General features: G+C 40.1%; 1 protein-coding gene and 1 long non-coding RNA gene across 7 annotated transcripts in view; one reads left to right on the forward strand and one right to left on the reverse strand.

The window, feature by feature from the left end:
- Positions 1-1,401: 1,401 nt before the first annotated feature.
- Positions 1,402-23,232, reverse strand: part of GOLGB1 (golgin B1) — a 91,651-nt gene continuing 69,820 nt past the window's right edge. For 4 of the 6 annotated variants that reach the window (XM_023260207.2, XM_023260206.2, XM_023260205.2 and 1 more), the window contains 8 exons: positions 19,437-19,615; positions 12,644-12,809; positions 12,305-12,442; positions 6,306-6,449; positions 5,432-5,529; positions 4,797-4,931; positions 3,090-3,195; positions 1,402-2,807 (listed from right to left, as the gene is read on the reverse strand). In XM_023260207.2, the coding sequence (XP_023115975.2) occupies positions 2,673-2,807; positions 3,090-3,195; positions 4,797-4,931; positions 5,432-5,529; positions 6,306-6,449; positions 12,305-12,442; positions 12,644-12,809; positions 19,437-19,615 (1,101 nt within the window). In that variant the 3' untranslated portion in view covers positions 1,402-2,672. Of the gene's footprint in view, positions 2,808-3,089; positions 3,196-4,796; positions 4,932-5,431; positions 5,530-6,305; positions 6,450-12,304; positions 12,443-12,643; positions 12,810-19,436; positions 19,616-20,706; positions 20,754-23,232 lie in introns of those variants that run through there. The other 2 variants (XM_023260208.2, XM_023260209.2) reach the window with 2 other exon arrangements.
- Positions 2,807-22,329, forward strand: LOC111562247. Its single transcript, XR_002745271.2, has 3 exons — positions 2,807-4,035; positions 12,085-12,180; positions 22,126-22,329. It is a non-coding gene; the product is annotated as an uncharacterized LOC111562247 (long non-coding RNA).

The following is a 23,232-nucleotide window of genomic DNA, read 5'->3' on the forward strand; positions in this document are numbered from 1 at the left end:
GTAATCTTTGCTGTTTTAGCTACTAAAAATTGGTGTTTGTTACTGTATCTGACCTAGTCTCTCCTAACCCTGATGATATGGAGTTCTAACCTGATTTGCTCAGTTTTGACTTTCCCAACAGACTCAAACAGAGACTAGATGAAAGTGGTCTAAGATATAGCAGAGGTGATTTCTGCATTAGAAATAATAAGACCTTATCACTCTTAAGAATTCTATGTCAGTTTGGTGGGTGGTGGTGGTAGTGTATTTCTCTCTCCTACTTCTGCCTATTTATTATGGCAGCACCAAAATCATTTCAAGGAAAAGATCATTCGTAGAAGGGGAAAAGATCTTTTAGATCATTTGGGATCCTAATTCAGTGTCAAAAATGGGAATGATCAGACCAAATACTGTGGCACACTATCCAGGTACAGTTCTAACCCTATCACTCTTTAGCAAAGTCTCAAGTTCATTTCTTCTTCTTTTTTAAGTTTATTTATTTTGGGAGAGAGAGGGAAAGTGAGCATGAGCAGAGGAGGGGCAGAGGGAGGGAGAGAATCCCAAGTAGGCTCTGCACTCTAGCTCTATCGCATGAACCATAGGATTATGACCCGAGCCGAAATCAAGAACCGGTCACTTAACTGACTGAGCCACCCAGGTTGCCCCCAAGTTCATTTCTAATGAAAGACAGTGAGACGGAGCACACAAATAGCATGGACTTTCAAGCCATAAAATCTTGGTTTGATTCACTCATTGTACTTTAATAAAGTTAGCTTTTCCTAAGCAGCAACTTAATATAAAAATAACATAGTAGGGGTGCCTGGGTGGCTCTGTTGATTAAGCGTCTGACTTCAGTTCAGATCATGATCTCATGGTTTAGGAGTTTGGGCCCCACATAGGGCTTCATGCTGACAGCATACAGCCTGCTTGGGATTCTCTCTCCTTCTCTACTCCTCCCCTACTCTCTTTCAAAATAAATAAACTTAAAAACCTGTAACATAGCAATGCTTATTCTGCTATACCCTCTTAGATTTCTCTTCCCCCAACTCCCATTCATAGGGATCCTTAAGGGCCTAATGTTTTCACTATACCCCAGATAAGTATTCTCTCAGGCCCAGGCATGAGCTGCATGAATCTCAGGCCCTAAGGCCCAGTTTGTTTGGTTCAACACTAGAATGAATTTCCTCACTCCACTTCATCACCCTGGAGTCTAGAGGCTAAGGCCAGAATGACACATGCAGCTATTACTGATGCTGGCCAAGGAGAAGGAAGCCTAAACAGGTAGAGCTTACTACCCCTGAATCCACTCCTGGCTGCCCAACCCTCTGTCTCCTATCTACCCTTCCTTGCCCAGCATGCAAGCACATGTACATAAGTACCTGTGTCTACATACATTCATACACATGTACACACCACCACCAGTTTTGATTCTGAAAATAATTTTATTATTTTACAATTGTTCAGGAAAGTTCCTGGGTTGCCATGACCAAGATTTGGTCACCAAAGAACAAAGGATCACAGCAGATCAATCAGTCCACCAGTTTTCTCTCTTCTTTGGGTGGTGAGAGCAGGCAGGGAACATATCATGTGCATAATGAGAAACTAACCAGCAGGTAAGGGTGGGGGAAGGGGAGGCAAGGAACAGGCACAAATGCAATTCAATCCTGGCTGCCATTCTCAGGCTTAGACTTAGATATCTTGTCTTCTCTATATTCGCCCTCCACTTTCCTCAGCTCTGTTACCACAGAGGGCAGATGATTATGGGCTGAGAAACTGGGCTAAGTATCACCAACAGCAGAGTAGCTTCGTACAACCAGAGGCTAGGAGTGGTCATCAGACCAGTCAGATCTCCCTGGAGGGAGTCAATGCCTCACCTAGGATTAGCTCCTAGTATACTGCTTTAGGGTCTACACTCAAGGCATATCCAGACAACATCGGAATGACAAGAATCTGATCTCCACTGTCTATAGCCACTTCTTCCTTTCAATGAAAGGAAAGGCACGGGCCATTTAATACCTCAGTATATATGTGATCAAGGGCACACACATAGGATTCTATCCCTATAGTCCAGGACCTCAAATCTAACTCCAGTTATGTCTGAACAACCAGGGAAGGAGTCAGTGTCCTACCCTGTGATTGGTCAACTGAAACCCTGGGGAGTTCTTCAGTTCCCACCCTATTTTGCAAGAGACCTAACCAGCTATTCTATGAGATACTGTTCCCCAAAACTTTGTTAATGGCAGGTCCACCTTCCCTCTGAAGCAGGAGAAAATATAAGGTAACTGAGGCAAAGAAAGTATCAATCAAAATGATACTAGACTTCAGATTATTAGGTTTATTACAACCATCTTCTAAGCTGAAAGACATTCCTCATCATCCTTCACAGGACCACAAAAAATCAGGGCCCTGCAAAACCTGAACAAATACGGGGTTCAACAACTGACTGTGGGGCCTCCTCAGATTATGCAGAAGTGTTCCGACCCCGGGCAGGAGAAGAAAGCAGACCCACTGGTCCCTGCAGCTCTGCCCTGGGCTGACATCCACCTCTGTTTGTGCAGGCACTTTCTGTGGAGAGTTGGAGAGAAGACCTGTAAGTGGGAAGACTGTTCCACTAGCAAAGTTGATGGTTTGGATGTTAGAGATGAGGGAATTCCAAGTTCTGAGGGGAGTAGTCACAAAGGTGAGAACTCAGTTTATAGATGGCCTGTGAAACACAGAATGAGTAGGACGTGAACCATCAGAAAGTAGATGGCTGCTAGCAGTGGCACTCGGGTCCGGGAATGACAGAGTGAACGCAGGACCCGCTTCCATCCAGCACCACTCCGGGTCTGAAAGAAAAATTGGGAAGTCAGAGAGGTTTGCCCTACAGGGATATGTCCCTTTCCCTTCTCCCAACATTGCAGGAAAGAGGTATCCTGAGAGAAAGCTCCTTCAGGGTCACTTGGCCAACTCCACTAGGTTCCTCTCACCTTCCATACCCTTCTAGTCTTAGATCCATCAGGTACTCAGTGCCTGGACTTCCACCTTCCTTTTCCTTGACTCCTTGCCCTCAATGCAGCCAGCCCTGTCTGATAGCTTAGTACCCTCTCCTTAGTTTCTCCCCTTCTTACCCTTCGACAGCTGCTGCTTGTAAGATCTATTAACAGTGCCTGCTCCTGAGTGCCACAGGAGCCAATGATAGGAGACCGTGCAGAGTCCCATTCACTGTGCTCCAACCTGTGTTGAGGGAAAAAAAGAGACATGGCTTGGTTTATAGCACAAGCAGCTGATGAGGTGAAGTCTTCCCAGCCATCCTGCTGTGTGATGTAGCACGACAAACTTGCAGCAGAGGCTGCTACTATAGTTCCTGTCCCTACACAAGCAGTGTGTGTGCAGGCAGATCGGTTTTTTTCAGCAGCAGTAAACGGTGAGGATAACTACCAGGAATTAACTGCCTACTATGTATCAGATGCTGGACTGGGTGCTGTACATATATTTAATCCTCAGGTTAGAGGTTGGTGTTACTATCTTCGAAGTAATGTTGTCTTGTCCATGGTGGCACAGCCAGTAACAGGTCAAGCCAGAATTCAAAACCCAGGTTTGTCTCTAAACCTCATGTCTGTTTTTTGTTTATTTTTTTTCCAATACACCAGAGAAACTCATTAAATTGTTTTTTCATTTACCAAAGGCTAATTAGGCAAAAGCATCCAAGAAAGATTTTTGTGAGGTTCTTAGAATTAAACTGAACTGCCAGCCTCTACTGCTTCTGCATTTTTTTGCTGATTTACTACTGGCACTGCTCTATGTAATGAAGAAGCTGTCTTTTTCCATTCAATGGTTTCTCAAAAAACATGAACTGCATCAAAGGGGCTGCGGTAACATAGCACATTTGAACAAACATTTGCCTATAGGTATGCACTTTTTAATCATGGTGGGAAGGATGGAACTCTCCACTCCTCCATATGAAGGGATGTCCGTTAGTCTAACACTCCTGGCCTCTCATTGCAGGTCACCGAATTTTCTCCTGGAAAGAAAGAATATTTTAATCTGATTTGTGAGTCTGGAAGGAGAAACTGAGTGAGTACAGTCTAGCTCCATCATGCCCGTTTTCCTCTGAGAGTCAGGCTGACTGCACAGTACACCTTCTGTGTCTGTTCCTCCAGATGATAAGCTTTTCAGGGACAGCCCTGACCTGGAACAGCAAAGTCTGGCACTATGCAGGTCAGTCTGTCAGCTTCTGTAGGCTAGGCCGAGGAAAAATGAAATGTTTGTAAATATTGGTGAACCAAACAGCATTGGCTGCTTTTAAATAACAAGTCCACTGGGGGTGCGTGGGTGGCTCAGTTTGTTAAGCGTCCAACTCTTGATTTCAACTCAGGTCATGATCTCATGGTTTGTGGGTTCGGGGCCCTGCATTGGGCTCCATGCTGGCAGTACAGAGCCTGCTTGGGATTCTCTCTCTCCCTCTCTCTGCTCCTCTCCCACTCACTCACTCTTTCTCAAAATAAATTTCTTTAAAAAGAAATAACAAGTGCGCTTAGTTCCACATACACTACACAGTACATGTGAAAGAAGCTCTAACATGGCAGAGTGTGGGGCCTAGGCAGGCTGCACTTGATCAGCTGCCTACATCTGCATTCTGCATCAGGGCCGAAGAGGACACTGTGGAAGGGCTGAGCTTAGACTAATGTAGCTTATCTTGACCCCAAACTTCACTGCAGCACCCATCTCAAGATGGGATTAGATCCTAATTATTCCCAAGTCTGGCCACTGAAGTGTACCCAGTGTAATCAGAAAGGATGAGAAGTGAACAGAGGTTATCTCTCTCAGTCCTTTACCGCCGGATCTGCTCCTCAGCCACAGAAAGGGCAGTCTCAGCAGCCACTCTTTGGTCTCGTTCTTCTTCCAGCAGCTTCCGCAATTCGCTCATCTCTCGTTTAGTGTTGCACAGCTGCTGCTGGGCTTCAGAAAAGCTTCAAAATAAAAGGACATCAAACAGCATCAGTAGGTGCAGAACATAGTTGCTGACACAAGGGATTCAAAGCCTTCGTAAGATTATAAAGCAGGAAAATGTATAGACGTTTATACAAACAAAAAATAGGAAGGGGAAAAGATTTTTTTTTAAAAAAGAACATTTTAAAAGTGTAGCTGTTGAAATAAGTTGCAGAGAATGCCTTAGAGATTTTAGAGATTGACTGCATATCTTTCATTTGAATACCACAGGATTAGCGGTGTGTGTGTGTGTGTGTGTGTGTGTGCGCGCGCGCGCACGCGCAGGTGTGCTCCCATTGCCTGACAAACTTTCAACTTTACAAATTTGTTATTATAGTTGGTACAATTTAATCCTCACACCAATCCGGTGAGGCTGATAAGAAGTCATATTAAGCCCATACTCTGGGCTCCAGTTCCATCTAGATGACTGTCCATTTCTGTACACTAGTGTGTGCACCAGGGTTGAGGGCTGCTCCCCTACCTGAGCTGTGGCTCCCTCAGTTCCTCAGGATCACTCTTCCTGTGAGCTCCATTCTTTTCCTGGGGAGCTCCTGGAGCAACATCTATATTCAGTGGCCCCTAGAAGAAGAATAAGTTTAGTAATTCAGAGATGAAAGCACTTAAGAAACCGCTTGGGCAAAATGAGAACTCACTGAACACCAGAGAGAATGAGACACCCTGGAGAAGAACACTCCTCTTGTCGTTCTCTTCAAGTACAGAGTCAGAAGTGACAATCTTCTGCTCTAAGAGATTAATCTCCTACCTGAAACTCTTGATTAGATTTTCTCCCAGATAATCATTTTTTAATCTCTCTTATTAAAACTTTAAAGGCTTACCGCTGAAATCTGCTTTTTTTCTGGTGGAGGCTCATGGATTTTCCAAAAGCTACTCTGATCCTGCCATTGTTCGACTACTCCCAAACCTTCTCCTCCTTCCCTGTCCTATTCATCTCCATGCTAATTCTCACTACCTCCCAGCTTCAACAGTACACACGGCTAGGCTGTGTCACCAGCCCCACCTATTTTGTTTCTCAGGGCCAAATCTTCCTACAGCTTTCTTATTTCTTGAAGCCAAATCCACAGTGTTAGTGACAGAGTTAAAGCCTCAGTCATCAGTTTCCCACTCACTTTTTGATTTCTCTCCCACCATCTCACTGATCTTTGTCCTTCTAAGCCCTTCACTCTTTAATTTTTCTAGGCCTTATTCCCGTCTCAGCGAATGCTCTCCTCTCTTCCATCACACCTAATTAATCTTCAGCCTGAGGCACCAGCCTCTCCCATGCTGCTCTTTATGCTTCCCCATTTGCACTCAATTTTGTAACACTTTTCCCAGCCTCTCGCCGCCTTCCAGCTCACCGCTTGCAGCTCCTGGACCTGCTTCTCTAAGACTGCGCAGTGATTAAAAAGGTCAGTGTAGTGCTGCTGGTTCTCACGAAGACTCTGACTGGTATCGCCGAGCTGTATTGAAAGGGTATTTTTCTCTTCGAGTAGTTGAGAGAACTGCAACAGTGGAGAGGGGAAGGACTGTTTCACAAGAAGCAGTGCTTAGGAAGACTCTTGGAGTTTCAAGGATCTAATTTTTTTTTAATCCAAGACCTTTATTTCAATAATAGTAACAAGAGCATTGTGTGTTCCTTCAAACTGAGAAAACTCAGAATTTTTCAACTGAAAAAGGAAAATAATTCTGGAGAAGTGGTAGGAAACTATTTGTGGTGCCTAGTACATTAACTGGGAAGCCAGAAAGCAGAAACCCACAAGCAATCTGATAGTACAAACTATTCCAGGTATGTAAAGGAGAAAGATAGCAGGTTGGGTCCAAGATGAAATAACTCACAAATGACTATAATCCTTAAAAGTCGATAAGAGATAGAGCTGTCACCTAAAAATTCACACAACCACAGTACTGGGCACATTCCTCAATGCTGCAGAGAGTTACAAGTTGTCAAGAAGGTAGAAAAAGAAATTATCATGGGTGGTAGGTGGGAGACACAGAAGAAATCCTAAATTTCTATGTACATGTAAGAAACTATACTGGGAGCACAGACTCTCACAGGTGGAAATATTTCAGTCACTCAAAGCAGGACCTTCCTTTACTACCTAAGAGGTAGTTATTCAGTCTTTCCTTGAACATGTCCAGTGTCAGGGGTGCTCACCACCTGACAGAGCAGCCCACGCCACTTTTTACCAGGTCAAAACCCAGAAAATTATTTTTTCTATTGAATGAAAAATTTACCCATTGTAGCTCCTACGATGACTTGAATTCAATCCCCTGGAACTACAATTCTAATTCCTCACTTGCAGGCTTGTCAGGTTTCAAGTTTTAGTTATGATTAACACCTAGAAATATTAACAATCAGAGATACTTCTCCAAAGTCCCTGCTGTAGGACTGTATGCATTATGTGAAGGGAAACCAGTGTACCTGGACGCATGTTCAATCTTTCCCTGAGTATTCCTTTTGTAATTATTCTTAGTACTTGTGTGAAAAAGTGGACTCAATGTTCAAAGAGAAGATAAATTTTTCTAGAGATACTCTGGCTGGATGGGAAGGACATTTGATACTCACAGAAAACGAGAATAAGAAATCCACATGGTATAACAAAAATATTTGCATAGCCAAAATAAAAATCACAACAAATAACCTTACCTCTGAAAAGCAAGTTTACAAAGTAATTTTTATTTTTTTTATTTTCTATTTTATTTTTCATCTATTTAATTTAAATTTAATTTTTTTAATGTCTATTTATTTTTTGAGACAGAGCACAAAGGGGGCAGGGGCAGAGAGAGAGGCAGACACAGAATCCGAAGTAGGCTCCAGGCTCCGAGCTGTCAGCACAGAGCCCAATGTAGGGCCTAAACCCAGGAACCATGAGATCATGACCTGAGCCGAAGTCGGACACTCAACTGACTGAGTCACCCAGGTGCCCCGACAAAGTACTTTTTAAAGTATCATCTGATTTGAGAGAGGTAGAGGAATGATTTCTGTCCCCGTTCATAAATGACAAACAAGAGACGATCAGTGACATGCCCAACAACATGTAGCTAATAGATGACAGACCAGGACTCAAGTATGGTTCTTGATTCCAAGTCCAAGGTCTCCCTACTGCATGATGGCATCCCATCTGCGGGTTCAGCAAGGGAAGTGAACCAGGTTATGGTTTTTTGGGGGGAGTATGACAAGTGAGCAAAGAAAAGGATATAAACGTTTGAGAAGCAATACTAATTTGAAGACAGGGGTAGACATGACTACTGGGTACAAGGATAACTACTGGGTTCTGAGACAGAGTATTATAGTCTCCTAACAAACAAAAATTAATTTTCCTGGCAACAGTGAACAGTTCAAACTGTACAAAAACAAACAAACAAACAAACACCTCTCAATATTGAAAAATACAACACTTTATTTTTCCTTCACAAATCTGAAGGAGAAAACATCGATTTGTAAAACTCACTGGAAGCAAAACCCCTCTTCACTGAAAAGGTCTAATTGCTTATTAGCCAGCCATCCTTATATAAAGCACTTTTCCTAATGTTTGCATTATTCTTTCTAGGATTAGACACAGATCCCTATAGCTCAGGTATTGACAAACTTTGATCCAGGGTCTACTGCCTTTTTTTGTAAATAAGGTTTTATTGGAACATGACCACTCTATTTATGTGCCACCTGCGGCTGCTTTTGTGACACAACTGCAGAGCGGAATAGTGGTAACAGAGACGGCATAGCCTACAGACCTAAAGTATTTACCATCTGGGCCTTGACAGAAGAATTTGCTGACCTCTGTTCTAGCTCATAAGCTATTGTACTTCATCATATCTATATTTATAAAAACAGATACAGGAGGGAATGATCTAGACTACATTATACCAATAATCATTCCTCTCGTGTTTTTAAGTTTGCATTATGTACAAACATCCAACCATGCTGGCAGAATTATATATATAAAGTCTGAGCATCCATGGAAAGAATTAGGGCAGTGGCTTGGAGAGGAGCCATTCTACACTGACAGCCCATCTACTGTGCTCCATCCTAGGGCCCAAGAAGCAATTCTCCTCGGTAGCTGGGACCCATCTAGAGTGAGGCTCTAAACTCATCAGATAATATGCTCCATGAGGGACTACTGTGTATCCTAACATACAGCTAGGCCCATAGAAGGCAAATAATAGTTATTTGCTTGATGAATGAATGAATGGATGGATGAATGACACTAGGGACAGAGATACTTTACAGTTGATTTCTAAAGGAAGTACTCTTCTCACCCAGAATGATAGTGACTCAAAGTAGTGCTTCTCATTCTTTTTTTTTTTTTTTTTTTAATTTTTTTTCAACGTTTCTTTATTTTTGGAACAGAGAGAGACAGAGCATGAATGGGGGAGGGGCAGAGAGAGAGGGAGACACAGAATTGGAAACAGGCTCCAGGCTCTGAGCCATCAGCCCAGAGCCTGACGCGGGGCTCGAACTCCCGGACCGCGAGATCGTGACCTGGCTGAAGTCGGACGCTTAACCGACTGCGCCACCCAGGCGCCCCTGCTTCTCATTCTTTAAGTGGTAAATAAAGTATATCTCAATAAAGTTGTTAAAGAAAGCATAACAGTGATTATGACCCAGAACCAGTACATAAATATATATAATTGAAGCTAAAGTTTCCCAAAACAAGATATATCCTTTATTATATATATTACATAATACATACATATTTCCAATCTTTTTTACTGTGTTTTTTTTACAAAACACTATTTGCACTGCTTCTAATGGCCCTAAACTGGAAAAACCCAAAAGTCCTTTCAACAGCAGAACAGAGAAACTATGGTATAAGCCTACAATCAATACTGTACAGCATGAGAAGGAAAAATCACACTATATACAACAGGATGAATCTCACAAAATAAATGAAGCAACATAAAAGAGAAGATATGATTCCATGCACCTGTAGTTCTAAGAAGGGGGTGGTTGTGAACAGAAAAGGACACGAGGGACTTCTAGGGTTCTGGTATGTTCTGATTGTTGATCTGGGTGCTGGCTATACAGGTGTCTTCACCTTGTGAAAATATGCCATGTTGAATTTATGGTTTGTATGCTTTTTTGTATTTTTACTCAATAAAACATTGACATTAGGGGCGCCTAGGTGGCTCAGTTGGTTGAGCATCAGACCTCAGCTCAGGTCATGATCTTTTGGTTAGGGAGTTCAAGCCCTGCACTGGGCTAGCTGTTGTCAGCATGGAGCCTGCTTCGGATCCTCTGTCCCTCTCTCTGCCCCTCCCCCGTGTGCACTCTCTCTCTCTCTCTGTCTCTCTCAAAAATAAACATTAAAAAAAAAGTTTATATTAAAAAATTTTTTAGTTGCTACCCACTAAAATGACCTCATCATTTACTAATAGCCCTGAATCGCTGTTTAAAATACTGTCCTAGAAAGACAAATGCTCAAAGTGATTTAGAGTGATTTTCAGGACAGCAAATGTAACAAGGTTGAGATGGAATCTAGTTTATGGAAAAAAGGGGAACTGGATAGGAGCTGCTCTGGAGCCCCCTTGAAAACTCCCAGACAGGGGCGCCTGGGTGGCTCAGTCGGTTGAACATCTGACTTTTGACTTCAGCTCAGGTCATGGTTCGTGAGTTTGAGTCCTGCATCGAGCTCTGCACTGACACTGTGGAGCCTGCTTGGGTTTCTGTCTCTCCCTCGCTCCCTCTCTCTCTGCCCCTCCACCACTGCCCCCTGCAAAACAAATAAATTTAATAAACTTACTTTATAAGAAAAAATAACCACTCCTAGACAATTACCCCAATAAAAGCCCTATAGTTTTACTCATTCATTTGGATCAACAAACCTATTTTTTAAAATGCAAATTTGTTTGCCAAAGTTAATAGCATTATCAGCGCCTGATACTTCAATGTCAATTAGTTGAATTTAACATTTAATAACTACCTTCTACATAAGCTAGGTACTATGCTTTTCCACATACTATTATCATCTTTATCTCAGAATGACCTCCTCCTAACACTTAAGGTAAATTACTTAATACCTCTGGGCCTTAGTTTCCTCATCTATAATACAGCTTACCAATCTTTACCATTTTTGGATCATAGATCCCTTGGTGAACTGATGAGTTCTCATGATGAGAAACTTACACACACACACACACACACACACACACACACACACACACACACACCATTTTGTATATACTTTTTGGACATTCACAGCTTTCCTCAAAGCCAATCTTTGTACTCTACAGTCTAAATGACCTCTTAAATCCCTTCTAGTTCTAACATAAACTACCTAGCTGGGTTCCTCTGAAGAAGTCAGAACTAGGGAGTTGTCACCAGAGAATATTTGAAGTCAGAAAGCAACAGGAATATAATGATTCATAAGAAGGTGGGGAAGGAGAGGCAGGTCAAGGAGGAAGAGAAGCCAGAGAATGAATGAGGAGAGAAGACACAGATGTAAAAAGGCTTCCAAGAATAATTTTCTTCCAAGAATAATCTTGCCTTGGCGCGGGGCACCTGTGTGGCTCAGTCGATTGGGCATCCGACTTCAGCTCAGGTCATGATCTCACAGTTCATGGGTTCTAGCCCCACGTCAGGCTCTGTGCTGACAGCTTGGAGCCTGGAGCCTGCTTCAGATTCTGTGTCTCCCTCTCTCTCTCTGCCCCTCCCCTGTTCATGCTCTGTCTCATTCTCTTTCAAAACTGAATAAACGTTAAAAAAACATTAAAAAAAAAAATCTTGCCTTGGCGAGATTGGCTCTAGGGACCAGATGGCAAAGTGGCTCTTCCCTACAGAAATACATCCTATCTACTCCAGCATGCTTCCTTAGAGTGTCTAGAATGGCATGGCTGGGGTTTGGGGAAAATCTGGCTTCTTTAGTTCCAGAATGTTAGACACCAGTGAAGAAGCCTACAAATGGAGTGGAACAAAGAGCAGCCCTCTCACCTCTATCCCTGCTATCTAATCACATCTGAAAAGCTTCCTCCTGGAGACATTTTCCTGATGCACATTGATGGGAAACAGAGAGGAAGGTGTTGGAGGATTTGTGGGGAGTTACCTCAATATTACTAACAAGGGATACAGATGGGGAGAGAATGCTGGGGAGCAAGCCTTCCTAAAAGAGTTGGATTTTTTTTTTTATTCTTATTAAATAGATTTCACCAATCATTCCCAAGGACACTCCAAAGATGAGGAAGTGGATATGGTCCCGTATCTGTGCTTTGGGAGGAGCAACCCAGGCTCCAAGAAAGGTAAATCTTCTGTGCCCTAAGATATGCTATAGCTAAAACCCAGGCTTAATCAGTTCCTACTTACGACTTTGCTTCTGGTCATGGAACTAAGAAATTGAATTTTAGTCTAGTAGGAAACACTTACCTTACTGTTTAGTTGCTGAATTCTCAATTCCTTTTGGTGAATTTCCTTTAAGCTGTCATTGAGCTGAGTCCTAAGAAGTTCTGTCTCATAAACTAGATTTTGTGATCCATCTAGGGATGCCAATGTCTCTGGGGATGCCTGCCAGGATACAAACACTGATGAAATTCCCTCCCAATGCTGTTCATGCTTAATTCCTTCCCTCAGTAAATTCTGTCCACTTCATAGGAGGTCACAAGACAGCTTGTCCAAGAGTGGTAGATGGGCACTTGGCTTGCAGGAAGCTGATTCTTCCTGGGTGGTGGTTATCTCTAAGTAGCAATCAGCACTGAAATTACTCACCTGTCTTTGGTACTGTACTTTGAGGGCCTCAGTAGGGGAGGAAGGAGATCTCAATTCCCTTATAAGATTCTGCAGATGACTGAGCTGCTGATCTTTATCTGAGATAGCCATAAGGTACTGTTCCTTCATTCTCTTCTCCTGGGTTTCCCAGGAGCTCTTCTCCACCCTACAAAACACATGAAATGATCATAGGCAAAAAACACTTGTGAGACAAGAATGAATAATTACATATTCAAAACAGTAGCATGGGCTGTAGAGATGTAGTAAATATGTAACCAAATTGAAATTTATATTATAAATTGAACTGTACAGCAAGATGATGAAGCTGAACTAATAAAAGAATTTCAACTGGCAAGACCAAGGATGATTTTATAGAAAAACATTCCAGGTTCCAGGAACATACTGAACAAAAGGCACAAAAATGAACACACACACACACACACACACACACACACACACACACACACACACTGAATTTGGAAGTGGAGTAGCATGTAAAGTGGATAGGGTAGGAATGAGGATGGAGAAGTGAGGTTGGATCATGTGGGGCACTGAGTGCATGCTAAATAAAGCTTACTTTATAAGCAATGGGAAACTACTGTAATTCTTCGGAAAGGTAGTGCCAGATGCAGTCTAATGTCATAGCGACAAAAATACAACTGTAGAGTCTTGCAGGAACTGGGTTCAAATGCTGGCTCTATCATAAACTAGGCATCAGACCCTGAGTAAAGTTTCTTAATCTCTCTGAGTTTCACTGGTGAAATGGGAATACATATCTATTCCTGAAGATTATTCTGAGGATTGAATGAGACACTGTATGCCATGCACCAGACACAGAGCCTGCCACATCATAATCACCCAACAAATATGAGCTGCTGATATTTTTATTCCCTAAACTTAGCCAAGAGGAAGGCTTCTTTCTGATCCCAGCTAATTTTTTGTAGTACTAGCAAAAACTGCGTCTCTGTCATATTCTTTAGTTCTACTTCTCTCTGTACTGTCTAGAAGAACTCATTAGAATTGTAATCAAATTTCTTCAGTGTCTCTTCACTTTAAATAATGCCCATGTCTCTATTTGTCCCAATAATACAAGACTTTGTTTGAATTGAATCTGACTTTTTTTTGTCTTTCACTTTAGAAAAAAGGTACAATGGTCCCTTCTTTTCTAAATGGCAAATACCTGTTATGAAATAATACTGCTTTGCTAAGAAGTGAGTTGGAATACAGTCAAAATTTTTTCAAAAAGGCAGAGCCAAAACTTAGAAACTAAAATGAAATTTTATTACAAGGTCACTATATGTAAAAGACACAGGAACTTTCAACACTTTCTTTGATATTTGTGAAAAAATGAGAGACAACAATTTAAGAGCATAATGCAGAAGAAAGACCATAATCTTCCATAAAAAGCTTCAAGCTGCCATTATTCTGGAAGGTGGTGATGGCATGGAAAGAGACGCTCAAAGGAGAATAGGGCCTGAGAAACAAAGCCGATTATTCACGTAACTCAGCCATTACAGGGTTATGCCTCACTTACCCCTTATGTAAGAGAGCACAGGAACTAGAGCAGAATGAGCAAACCAGTAGCTACAAGGGGAAGAGAAAGGTTATGGTATAAACCCAGGCTCTCCTAATAAGCCAACCCTGAGGCTAACAGAGGTTTAAACAAGATGTTCCAGCCTTTTCATATTTGAAAAGCTAATTTCCCCCAAGTATATCAAGAGCAAAAGACAGAGAGCCCTGAAGATATTCAGCTTAAAAAACCTGGTCCTAAAGTCAGGAAATCAAACCTGTGTCTTCATTTTCTTCTTCCTTCTAAATGTGAAGTAAAATATCTTCCTTTCCTCCCCCCAATTTACTCACATTCACTTGAGATATAATTTTACTTTTCTTCAAAATTGCTCCACTGTGGAAGGTCAAGAGAGAAAGGCTAAGAGAAAGGTACATGGGGACAGAATGAGGGGGGAAAAAAATCAACAGACCAGAAATCATTTTTTTCTCTTCTCTAAGATTCAACTCTATAAGGAAAGTATCCTTTTAGAATGCCCTTTCAGGAAATTTAAAAGGGAAGAGGTGTCTACAGAAAATAAGCCTTTAGAGCTTTGCAGCTCTTAAGTTTATACTGGTAACTGGACACTTAATATATTTGCAGTTCCAGGTGACCTGGAGATAATATGGGAGCATCAACTTGATGTCTCCCATATGGTTCCAATCATCTTTGGAGATCCCTAAATTCAAAGGTCAGTTTTCCTATGCATTTGGAAAAAGATACACCGAGATCCTGATCTCTTGATAATGCACTGATTCTAAAAGACTCTAACAGAATAAACTCAGGGTAGCTATTCCCTGGGCAGGGAATGAGTGGGGGGAGATAAAGCTGAAACGGAGCAATTCATTTTTTCTCTTGAGATTCAACTCCAGAAAGAATAAACAGAAGAAATTTGTGTTCCCAGAGGCAAAAATTCAATTTTTTTACCTTTGCAATCATCATTTGGTTAAAAATGTGTACTTTTATTATTTGGAGAGGCTATCAACTCCATGAAATAGGTTATATATATGTTCACTTACAAGAAAGTCAATAAGATGTTAAATATGAAAACCTTTTAGATGTAATTTTACTGTGCGAAATTTAAATTACCAAGTTCTACAAAGCTCTGTAAAGCTGGCTTAAGGTTTATTTTGAAATGCCACGTTAGCAAAATGTATGTTATCTAGGAGCGGTGAAGGAACAAATCTCTTGTGTCTGCACATTAAGAGCTGCCTTAGGGCCATTCCAACAATACTTTTATTATATTGCTAACTGCCATGATGGTAACCCCTCTGTAAGTTGGATAGGAATCTAGACTCCACCTGTATTCTCTGTATTCACTTGCCGATAGCAGCAGGTGAGACAAAACGGGTGCTGCATGATTAGCAGTACTTTCCAACACAGAGATTCTTCTTTTAGTAGCAAACTTTGAAAGTTTTGGATTTGAAACAGCAATAAAGTTCCAACAGTGAGGTTGCAACAACAGGATTTGTTTTTACATACTGCTAAGCATTTCTTCTTTACCTTTCTTTTTGGATCAAATTTGTTAGAAACACTGAATTTAAAAACCAGCCAGAAGTACAGTTCTTATTATATTTTTTTTCTGCTCTAATAGTACCATATAACACTATTATTCATCTTTAAAAGAAAAGGGCTTGGATTTCTGGATACAGACAAGAGGGAGTGGATGCATATCTCCTTATTTCCCCCACTAAGTATAGATAAAAACCCTGGGAATTATGTATAAAAACAAACACAGGAAGACCCAGAAACATGGAGAGAAGAAATTGGACCAACTAGGGACCCCAGGACATGAGAAATGACACAGCATTGAATTTGCTGGTTTTTCTTTTTGAATTTTATATATCCCAAACTGGGTGAAGAAGGATCCAACAATCTAGAAACACCAGTGAGTACCAAGCAAAGTTTGCTCCCACTTGCCAAAAGATCGCTTGCCAAAAGCCTAGTGAGGCAAATATTAAAGACAGTAATCACTCTATTCTAGGTGAACATCATGGAAAAACCACAGCACCTTCCCTCCACCCCAAATCAACAAAATCCTAGTGGAAAGAGCAGACTTATATCTTTGCCTAGATATAACTAGGTGTAATTCACCCTCCTTGCTGGGTGGTGTCAGAAAAGGCCAAAGTACCCCTGGACTATCACCACTACCCAGTGGAAAAGAGGTGACTCTGACTGCCCCCACCTACACCCCACTATAGTGTCAATGTAGACAACATGGGGGTCTAGACATCTACCTCTACCCATAATAAGGTAACAAAGCAGAGGTAGTATCAGAGACAGGTTCCCTGTCCCTATGCAGGTAGTATCAGAAGAGGTCAACAGAAAGTTTGGACTTTGGACTTCTGGACCAGGGGTAACAAGAGGAGTAGATGTCTACCTATTCAACCACATTCCTGCAATGTCAGTAGGGACTGAGTGAGGAACCTATATTTTCCCCCACTGTCCAGTGATAATGAAATGCCTTTCTCCAAAACCTGCCACTCCCAATGGTATCAATGGAGTCCATGTATGGACCTTGGACTTGTATTCTCACCTAACAATACTGATGCACTACTCCCCACCAAGTGCAGTGTCAATGAAGTACAAATGGGGAACCTGGGCAGCTGTCTCTTCCTGGCAGTATCAAGGTACCTCTTCTCCTGGGGTAACAATGAAGGCTGAGTGGACAGCCCACTGGGCTGCACCCTCCATCTAGCAGTGGAAGCCTACTAAAGCAGAGAATTTAAGTAAGATTGAGAGTCATATCATCTCCAAAATGTTCAAGATACAACTGAAAATCACTCATCATACTAAGAACCAGGGAAGTTATGACTTGTCTGAGAAAAGAAAATTAACAGATTACAACACTGAAATGACACAGATATTGAATTAAATGTATAGAATTATATAAGGATTTTAAAGCAGCCACCACAAAAATGCTTAGACAAGCAATTACTAACACACTGGAAACAAATGAAAATACAGAACGCTTCACATTTCTCCAAAGAAAATATTCAGATGGGCAACAGACACATGAAAAGATGCTCAGCATCATAATCTTCAGAGAAAGGCAAATCAAAACCACAATAAGGTATCACCTCACAGCAGTCAGAATGGCTATTATCATAAAGACAAGAAATAGTTAAGTATTGGTGAGGATGTGGAGAAAAAGGAAACTTCATGTACTCTTACTGGGAATATAAACTGGTACAGCCACTATATGAAACAGTACAAAGGTTCCTCAAAAAATTAAAAAGAGAATACCATACAACCCAGTAACACCACTTCTGGGTATTTTCCAAAAGAAAACAAAAACACTAATTCAAAAAGATATATGCATCCTTATGTTTACTGCAGCATTATTTACAACTGCAAAGATATAGAAGCAACTCAAGTGTCCATTGCCAGATGAATGGGTAAAGAAGATCTGATACACACACACACACACACACACACACACACACACACACACACAGGAATATTACTGAACTAAAAAGAGAAGAAAATTTTGTCATTCACAACAACATGGATGGACCTAGAGGGTATTATGCTAAATGAAGTAAGTCAGACAGAAAATGAGACAAACACCATATGATTTCACCTATATGTGGAATCTGAAAAACAACAAAGAAATGGACTCATAAATACAGAGAACAAACCAGTGATTGCCAGAGGGGAGGGGGTGGAGGAGGGATGGCAAAATAGGTGAGAGGATTAACAGGCAGAAACTACCAGTTATAAAACTACACTTATCACAGTGAGCACTGCATAATGTATATAATTGTTGAATCACTATGTTGTACAGCTGAAACTAATGTAACATTGTATGTCAATTATACTTCACTTAAAAAAAGAGAAAACCTCAGCAAAGAAATAGAAGACACAAAGAAGACTGAAATCTTAGAACTGAAAAATATAATATCCAAAACAAAAGCTAATAACTCAATGGGCTCAACAGCAGAATAGAAGTGATGAAGAAAAAAAATCCAGAATCAGTGAATATGAAGTTAGAACAACTGAAATTACTGAATTTGCAAATAGAGAAAAATAATCATTAAATTGGATTTCATCAAAATTAAAAAGACATTGAGAAGAATGAGAAGATAAGCTGCAGACTAGGAGAAAATATTTGCAAGCCACGTATCTGATAAGGAACTTGTACCTAAAACATATAAAGAACGCTCAAAACTCAACAGTAAAAAAAATTAACAACCCAAATAAAAAATGGACAGAACACATGAACAAACATTTCATTAAAAAGGACATATGCATGTCAAATAAGCAACAAAAAAATTTTCAACATTAGCCATTATGCAAATTAAAACCACACTGGGATAGCATGGTGTATCTACTAAAAAACTAAGATACAGTCACAATAGCAAATGCTGACAAGAATACAGCATTCAATATTGAAACTAGATCATTCATATATTGCTGCTAGGAATATAAAATAGTGCAGTCATTCTGGAATATAGTTTTATAATTTCTTAAAAAACTAAACAGACACTTACCATACAACCTAGCATTTGCACTCCTGGACAAACATCTCAGAGAAATGAAAACTTATTTTCCACATAAAAACCTATACACAAATGGTTATAGCAGCTTTATTAATAACACATAAAAATGAGAAGCAACACTCACGTGTGAATGGTTAAAGCAGTATATTCATACCATGGAATACTATTCATCAATAAAAAGAATGAACTATTGATACACGAACAATGTTGATGGACCTCAAAGGCATTTATGATATGTGAATAAAGCTGATTTCAAAAGGTTACATACTGTAGGATTCCACTTAAAATGATGTATGTTAACTAACTGGAATTTAAATAAAAACTTTAAAAAAATTCTCAAAATGGCAAAATGATAGAGGTGGAGAACAGATTAGTGGTTGCCAGAGTAGGATATTGGCATGGGAGGGTGAGGAAGTGACTATTTTCAGTGATGATTACATTTATTTACACATATGATAAAGTTGCACAGAACTATGCACACATACCACACACATACATATGTAAGTGAACATAAAATTGATGAAATCTGAAAAAGGTCTATGACTCACACCCATGTCATTTCCTAATTTGGGTATACTATAGTAATGTAAGATATTACCATTAGAGGAAACTGGGTGAAAGGTATACAGGAGCTCTCTGTATTATTTTTGTAACTTTTTATAAAACTATATTTTATAATAAAAAGCTAAAAAAAAAAAAAAAGAAAAAGAAAACTAAAACAGTCAAAAAGCAGGGATTATCATACCTGAGCTGATGCAGCTCATGTTGCCAGGAGAGATTTTCCTGCCTTAGCTCTTCTTGCATAATCTGAAAATTTTTTGTTTTATCTTGATACTCCTGAAGTTGAGCCTTCAGTGGACGTAACTCAGTGATTTCTTGGTTAATCTGTAAGTATTGCTGCTGCAGATTCTTCAATTCCTTCAGCTTTAACCAAAGGGAAAGTAACAGGGTGATTCATCACATCTCATTCACCCAGCTGTAAGTCATCAGCAGCTCCCTGCTAAGTCAGTCAGACACCACGACAGACTATCAGCACCTAACAGGTTCACTGACATATATTTGCAACATGAATCTCTAAAATGGTGAAATACAGGCAGCCAGGCTGGTGGGAATCACCCCATAGAGCTGCCATCAAGACTATAGGGCCTGACCATTCCTGCAACTTGTACCCCAGCCTCCTGCTCCTGAGGTCCCCAGTTGATTCTAGATCTACAACCTGGACATAGGACAGACCTAGAGGACCTACAGTTTCTTTATGGGTGGTACCTCCCCAGAACAAGAAATGTAAAGATGGATTGACTTTCTACTTAGCCCTGTGCCCTGCTTAGGCTTTTAAACTTTCTTACATGGATATCAACCTTAACTCTAGCTTAGCTATTGTTGACTATGAAAAGAAGGCAGTGATGCCCAGGCCCAGGGATTAATAAGAGTACTTAGGCTTTGAGGGTCCAACATCCCGCCCACATAGGTTGTGTTACCCTATGCACATTCCTCACACCCTCTAAGCCTTAATTTCCCTTACCTATAAAATTTCCCTTACCTTCTTTATAGTACTTCTCATTAGATTATGAGAATTAACTGACGAAATTAATGGTGGTAGTGGTGATGGTTATGGTGGTGATGGTAATAATGATGATGGTCATATAATGATGGTGGACTTGCCTTTAATTAACAAAACTCTCTACCTACATTCCAGATATATCTTCAAATTATTTATCCCCAGTACTCTTTAAAAGCTTGGTAGTAAGAAATAATGTCAGCACACCTGGGCTAAAAGGGTGCCTTGAACACATGTCTCTTTCACCCACTCTTAGAAACATCATTAAAGGTACAATAAAGGCATCATTTTATAAGCATAAAACACAAGAACAGGAAGAACAAGAGAGGAGTCAGCAACAACAAAATTAATTTTGGAAGCTGAAAAGCAGATGCGTAAGTGGTAACTGACTTAACAGATCTGGGAAAGCCAAATCTTAAGCTGGCAGTAAGGAAAGCCAAGAACCAATGGAACTTACTCTGTAGAATCTTCAAAAGGCTCAGGAATTAACAGCACCAGGTACCTCTGGAAAAGATAGTGATGGGGGTAGGGAGAAGGTGGTGGCTGAAATAAGGAGAATTAGATGAAAGCTGCTTAAAAAACAATTACATCCCTAAATACTCCTCTTAGTTCCATACCTTTTGTTAACTCTAACAGACAACTAGAGTGTTATTCTTTGGAGAAGGTAAAAGAAGTGTCTCTGGGCCATCAAATACCAGGCACAACTGAAGGTAAAAGTACTGCTCTAAAACAAGGGTGATTGAGTCAATGTATGCCTTCTGAATGCTTGAAGTCTTTCCCCTACTCAGCTTGGACAATGCTGGCACCCAGGCCTTTATCATCCATGCAGGAAATGAGAAGTCTTCTCTAGAAAACCTGACCAGCCCAAGAGGAACTAAAGATACAACATGGGAACTACCCACAAAAAGTTCAGCAAGATCACCCTGCAATCACCAACCTCACAGTTGGTAAGCCCCATCCACAAGCTTTTTAGACCTTACCCTTTAACATGAAGAGTAATTCAAGGATTAACCCCCATCTGAAGAATGGATATCATTAAGTCTGGGATGAAAAGAACTAAAAGAAAAGTAATTCAGAAGAGATTAGCAGGAGGAAGAATATAATACACTTGAAGATTTAACAGAGAATATTGGAAATTAGAAACATTAGAGCAGAAATAAAAAATAAAGAAAAATTCATTATAAGAAAACATCAAAGAACAAAATTACCACCCCTATTCTTGGAGAAATAAATTAAGAACATCTATCTATGTGACAAGAAAAAGAAAAAAAAAAAAAGGAATACTTAGAAATTAGGAACGTGATCACAAAAATGAAAACCTCAATATAAGGTTCTAAGGATAAAAGTGAGAAAGTCTTCCCAAAGTATAGCAAAAAGAATAGAAAGGAAAATTATAGAGCCAATCCAGAAGGTCCTACATCTAAATAACAGGCTTTTCAGAAAAAAAGACAACAGAGAAAAAGGATGGGGAAAATGGTAAAACCGAATTCAAAAGAATCTCCCAAAATTGATGAGTATGACTTCTTGGATTCAAAGGACTAGAGAAAATGATGAATAAAAATAGATCCACATCAAAGTACATTATCATGAAATTTCAGAATACATGACGAAAAACTCTATACATTTCCAAAAAGAAATGAGAGAGACAAGAAGAAAAGGAGATAAAGAAATAGATTATAGATAAAGGATCAGCAATCAGAACAACATTAGACTCCTGAACCACAATGTAATATAAAAGGCAATAGACCAATGTCTTCACAATTTTGAAGGGGAATTATTTTCAGCCTAGAATTCTATAGCCAGCCAAACTATCAATCAAGTATGAGAGATAAAAAGACATTTTCAATAAATTTACCTCCCCTGTATCTTTTCTTAGGGAGCTACCAAATGATTTCTTCCAACAAAATGAAGACACAAAACCAAGACAAGGAAGACCTGGAATACAAGAAACAGGTGAAGGGAGAGATCCTAGGATGAAAACTAGCAGTGCACAGCAACTGGTTCATGTAAGAGCGAGAAAAAAAACTCCAGAATTTTCTTCATAAATGCAAAATTGACAGGAATAAACACCTTAAAAGGATATGTGGATAAATGGCAGCAAACCTAGAGGTAAATTATATTGATAAATACAAAGAAAACTAGTAACAACAACAAAAATACAGCTATTAACTCTAAGGGGAAAAAAAAGATGCTGAGGAAAATAAAAGTAACATGTCTCAGCTCTTACTTGTAGTCATAAAAATGTAAGCACTGGGGCACCTGGGCGGCTCAGTCGGTTAAGTGGCCGACTTCAGCTCAGGTCATGATCTAGCGGTCCGTGAGTTCGAGCCCCGCGTCGGGCTCTGTGCTGACAGCTCAGAGCCTGGAGCCTGTTTCAGATTCTGTGTCTCCCTCTCTGTGACCCTCCCCTGTTCATTCTCTGTCTCTCCCTGTCTCAAAAATAAATAAAACGTTAAAAAAATTTTTTTTTAAAATGTAAACACTGAATACTGAATTAACCAGAATGCAAATTACATCAGTAGAATGGAAAACGGGCTGTATACTGAAAATGTGCATATGTACCATGGAAGCAGAGAGAGGAAAGAGACCTAAATAAATCCCCGTTAGCATAAAAGACAGTCAATAGCTAATACAAAGAATTAAAACTCAAGATGCATTACCAGCATGATATTTAGATACCGAGAAAACACCAAAATAATAAGAGAGTTAAAAGCAAAGTGTCTTGGGAAGAGGAGAATCAGAGTTGGGAGTGCTGTTTTTCTAATCAAACACGTAGAACTGAGTGATATGCAGAATTTAGTGACATAGATGTGCATATAACTTTATTTTTTAAACAAAAAAGAAAAGCATTTTGTTTTGTTTTAAAACAAAACATTTTTATGCACTAAATATATTCTTTATTCACTCCTCTAATCCAGATACTCTAAATATTAATCTTGGAATAGACTAGATCATCAGGAAGCTGTGTGTCTGGGACTGCATT

The sequence above is a fragment of the Felis catus genome, chromosome C2 (genome assembly GCF_018350175.1).
Source record: "Felis catus isolate Fca126 chromosome C2, F.catus_Fca126_mat1.0, whole genome shotgun sequence".
In the NCBI taxonomy this organism is placed as follows: Eukaryota; Metazoa; Chordata; class Mammalia; order Carnivora; family Felidae; genus Felis; species Felis catus.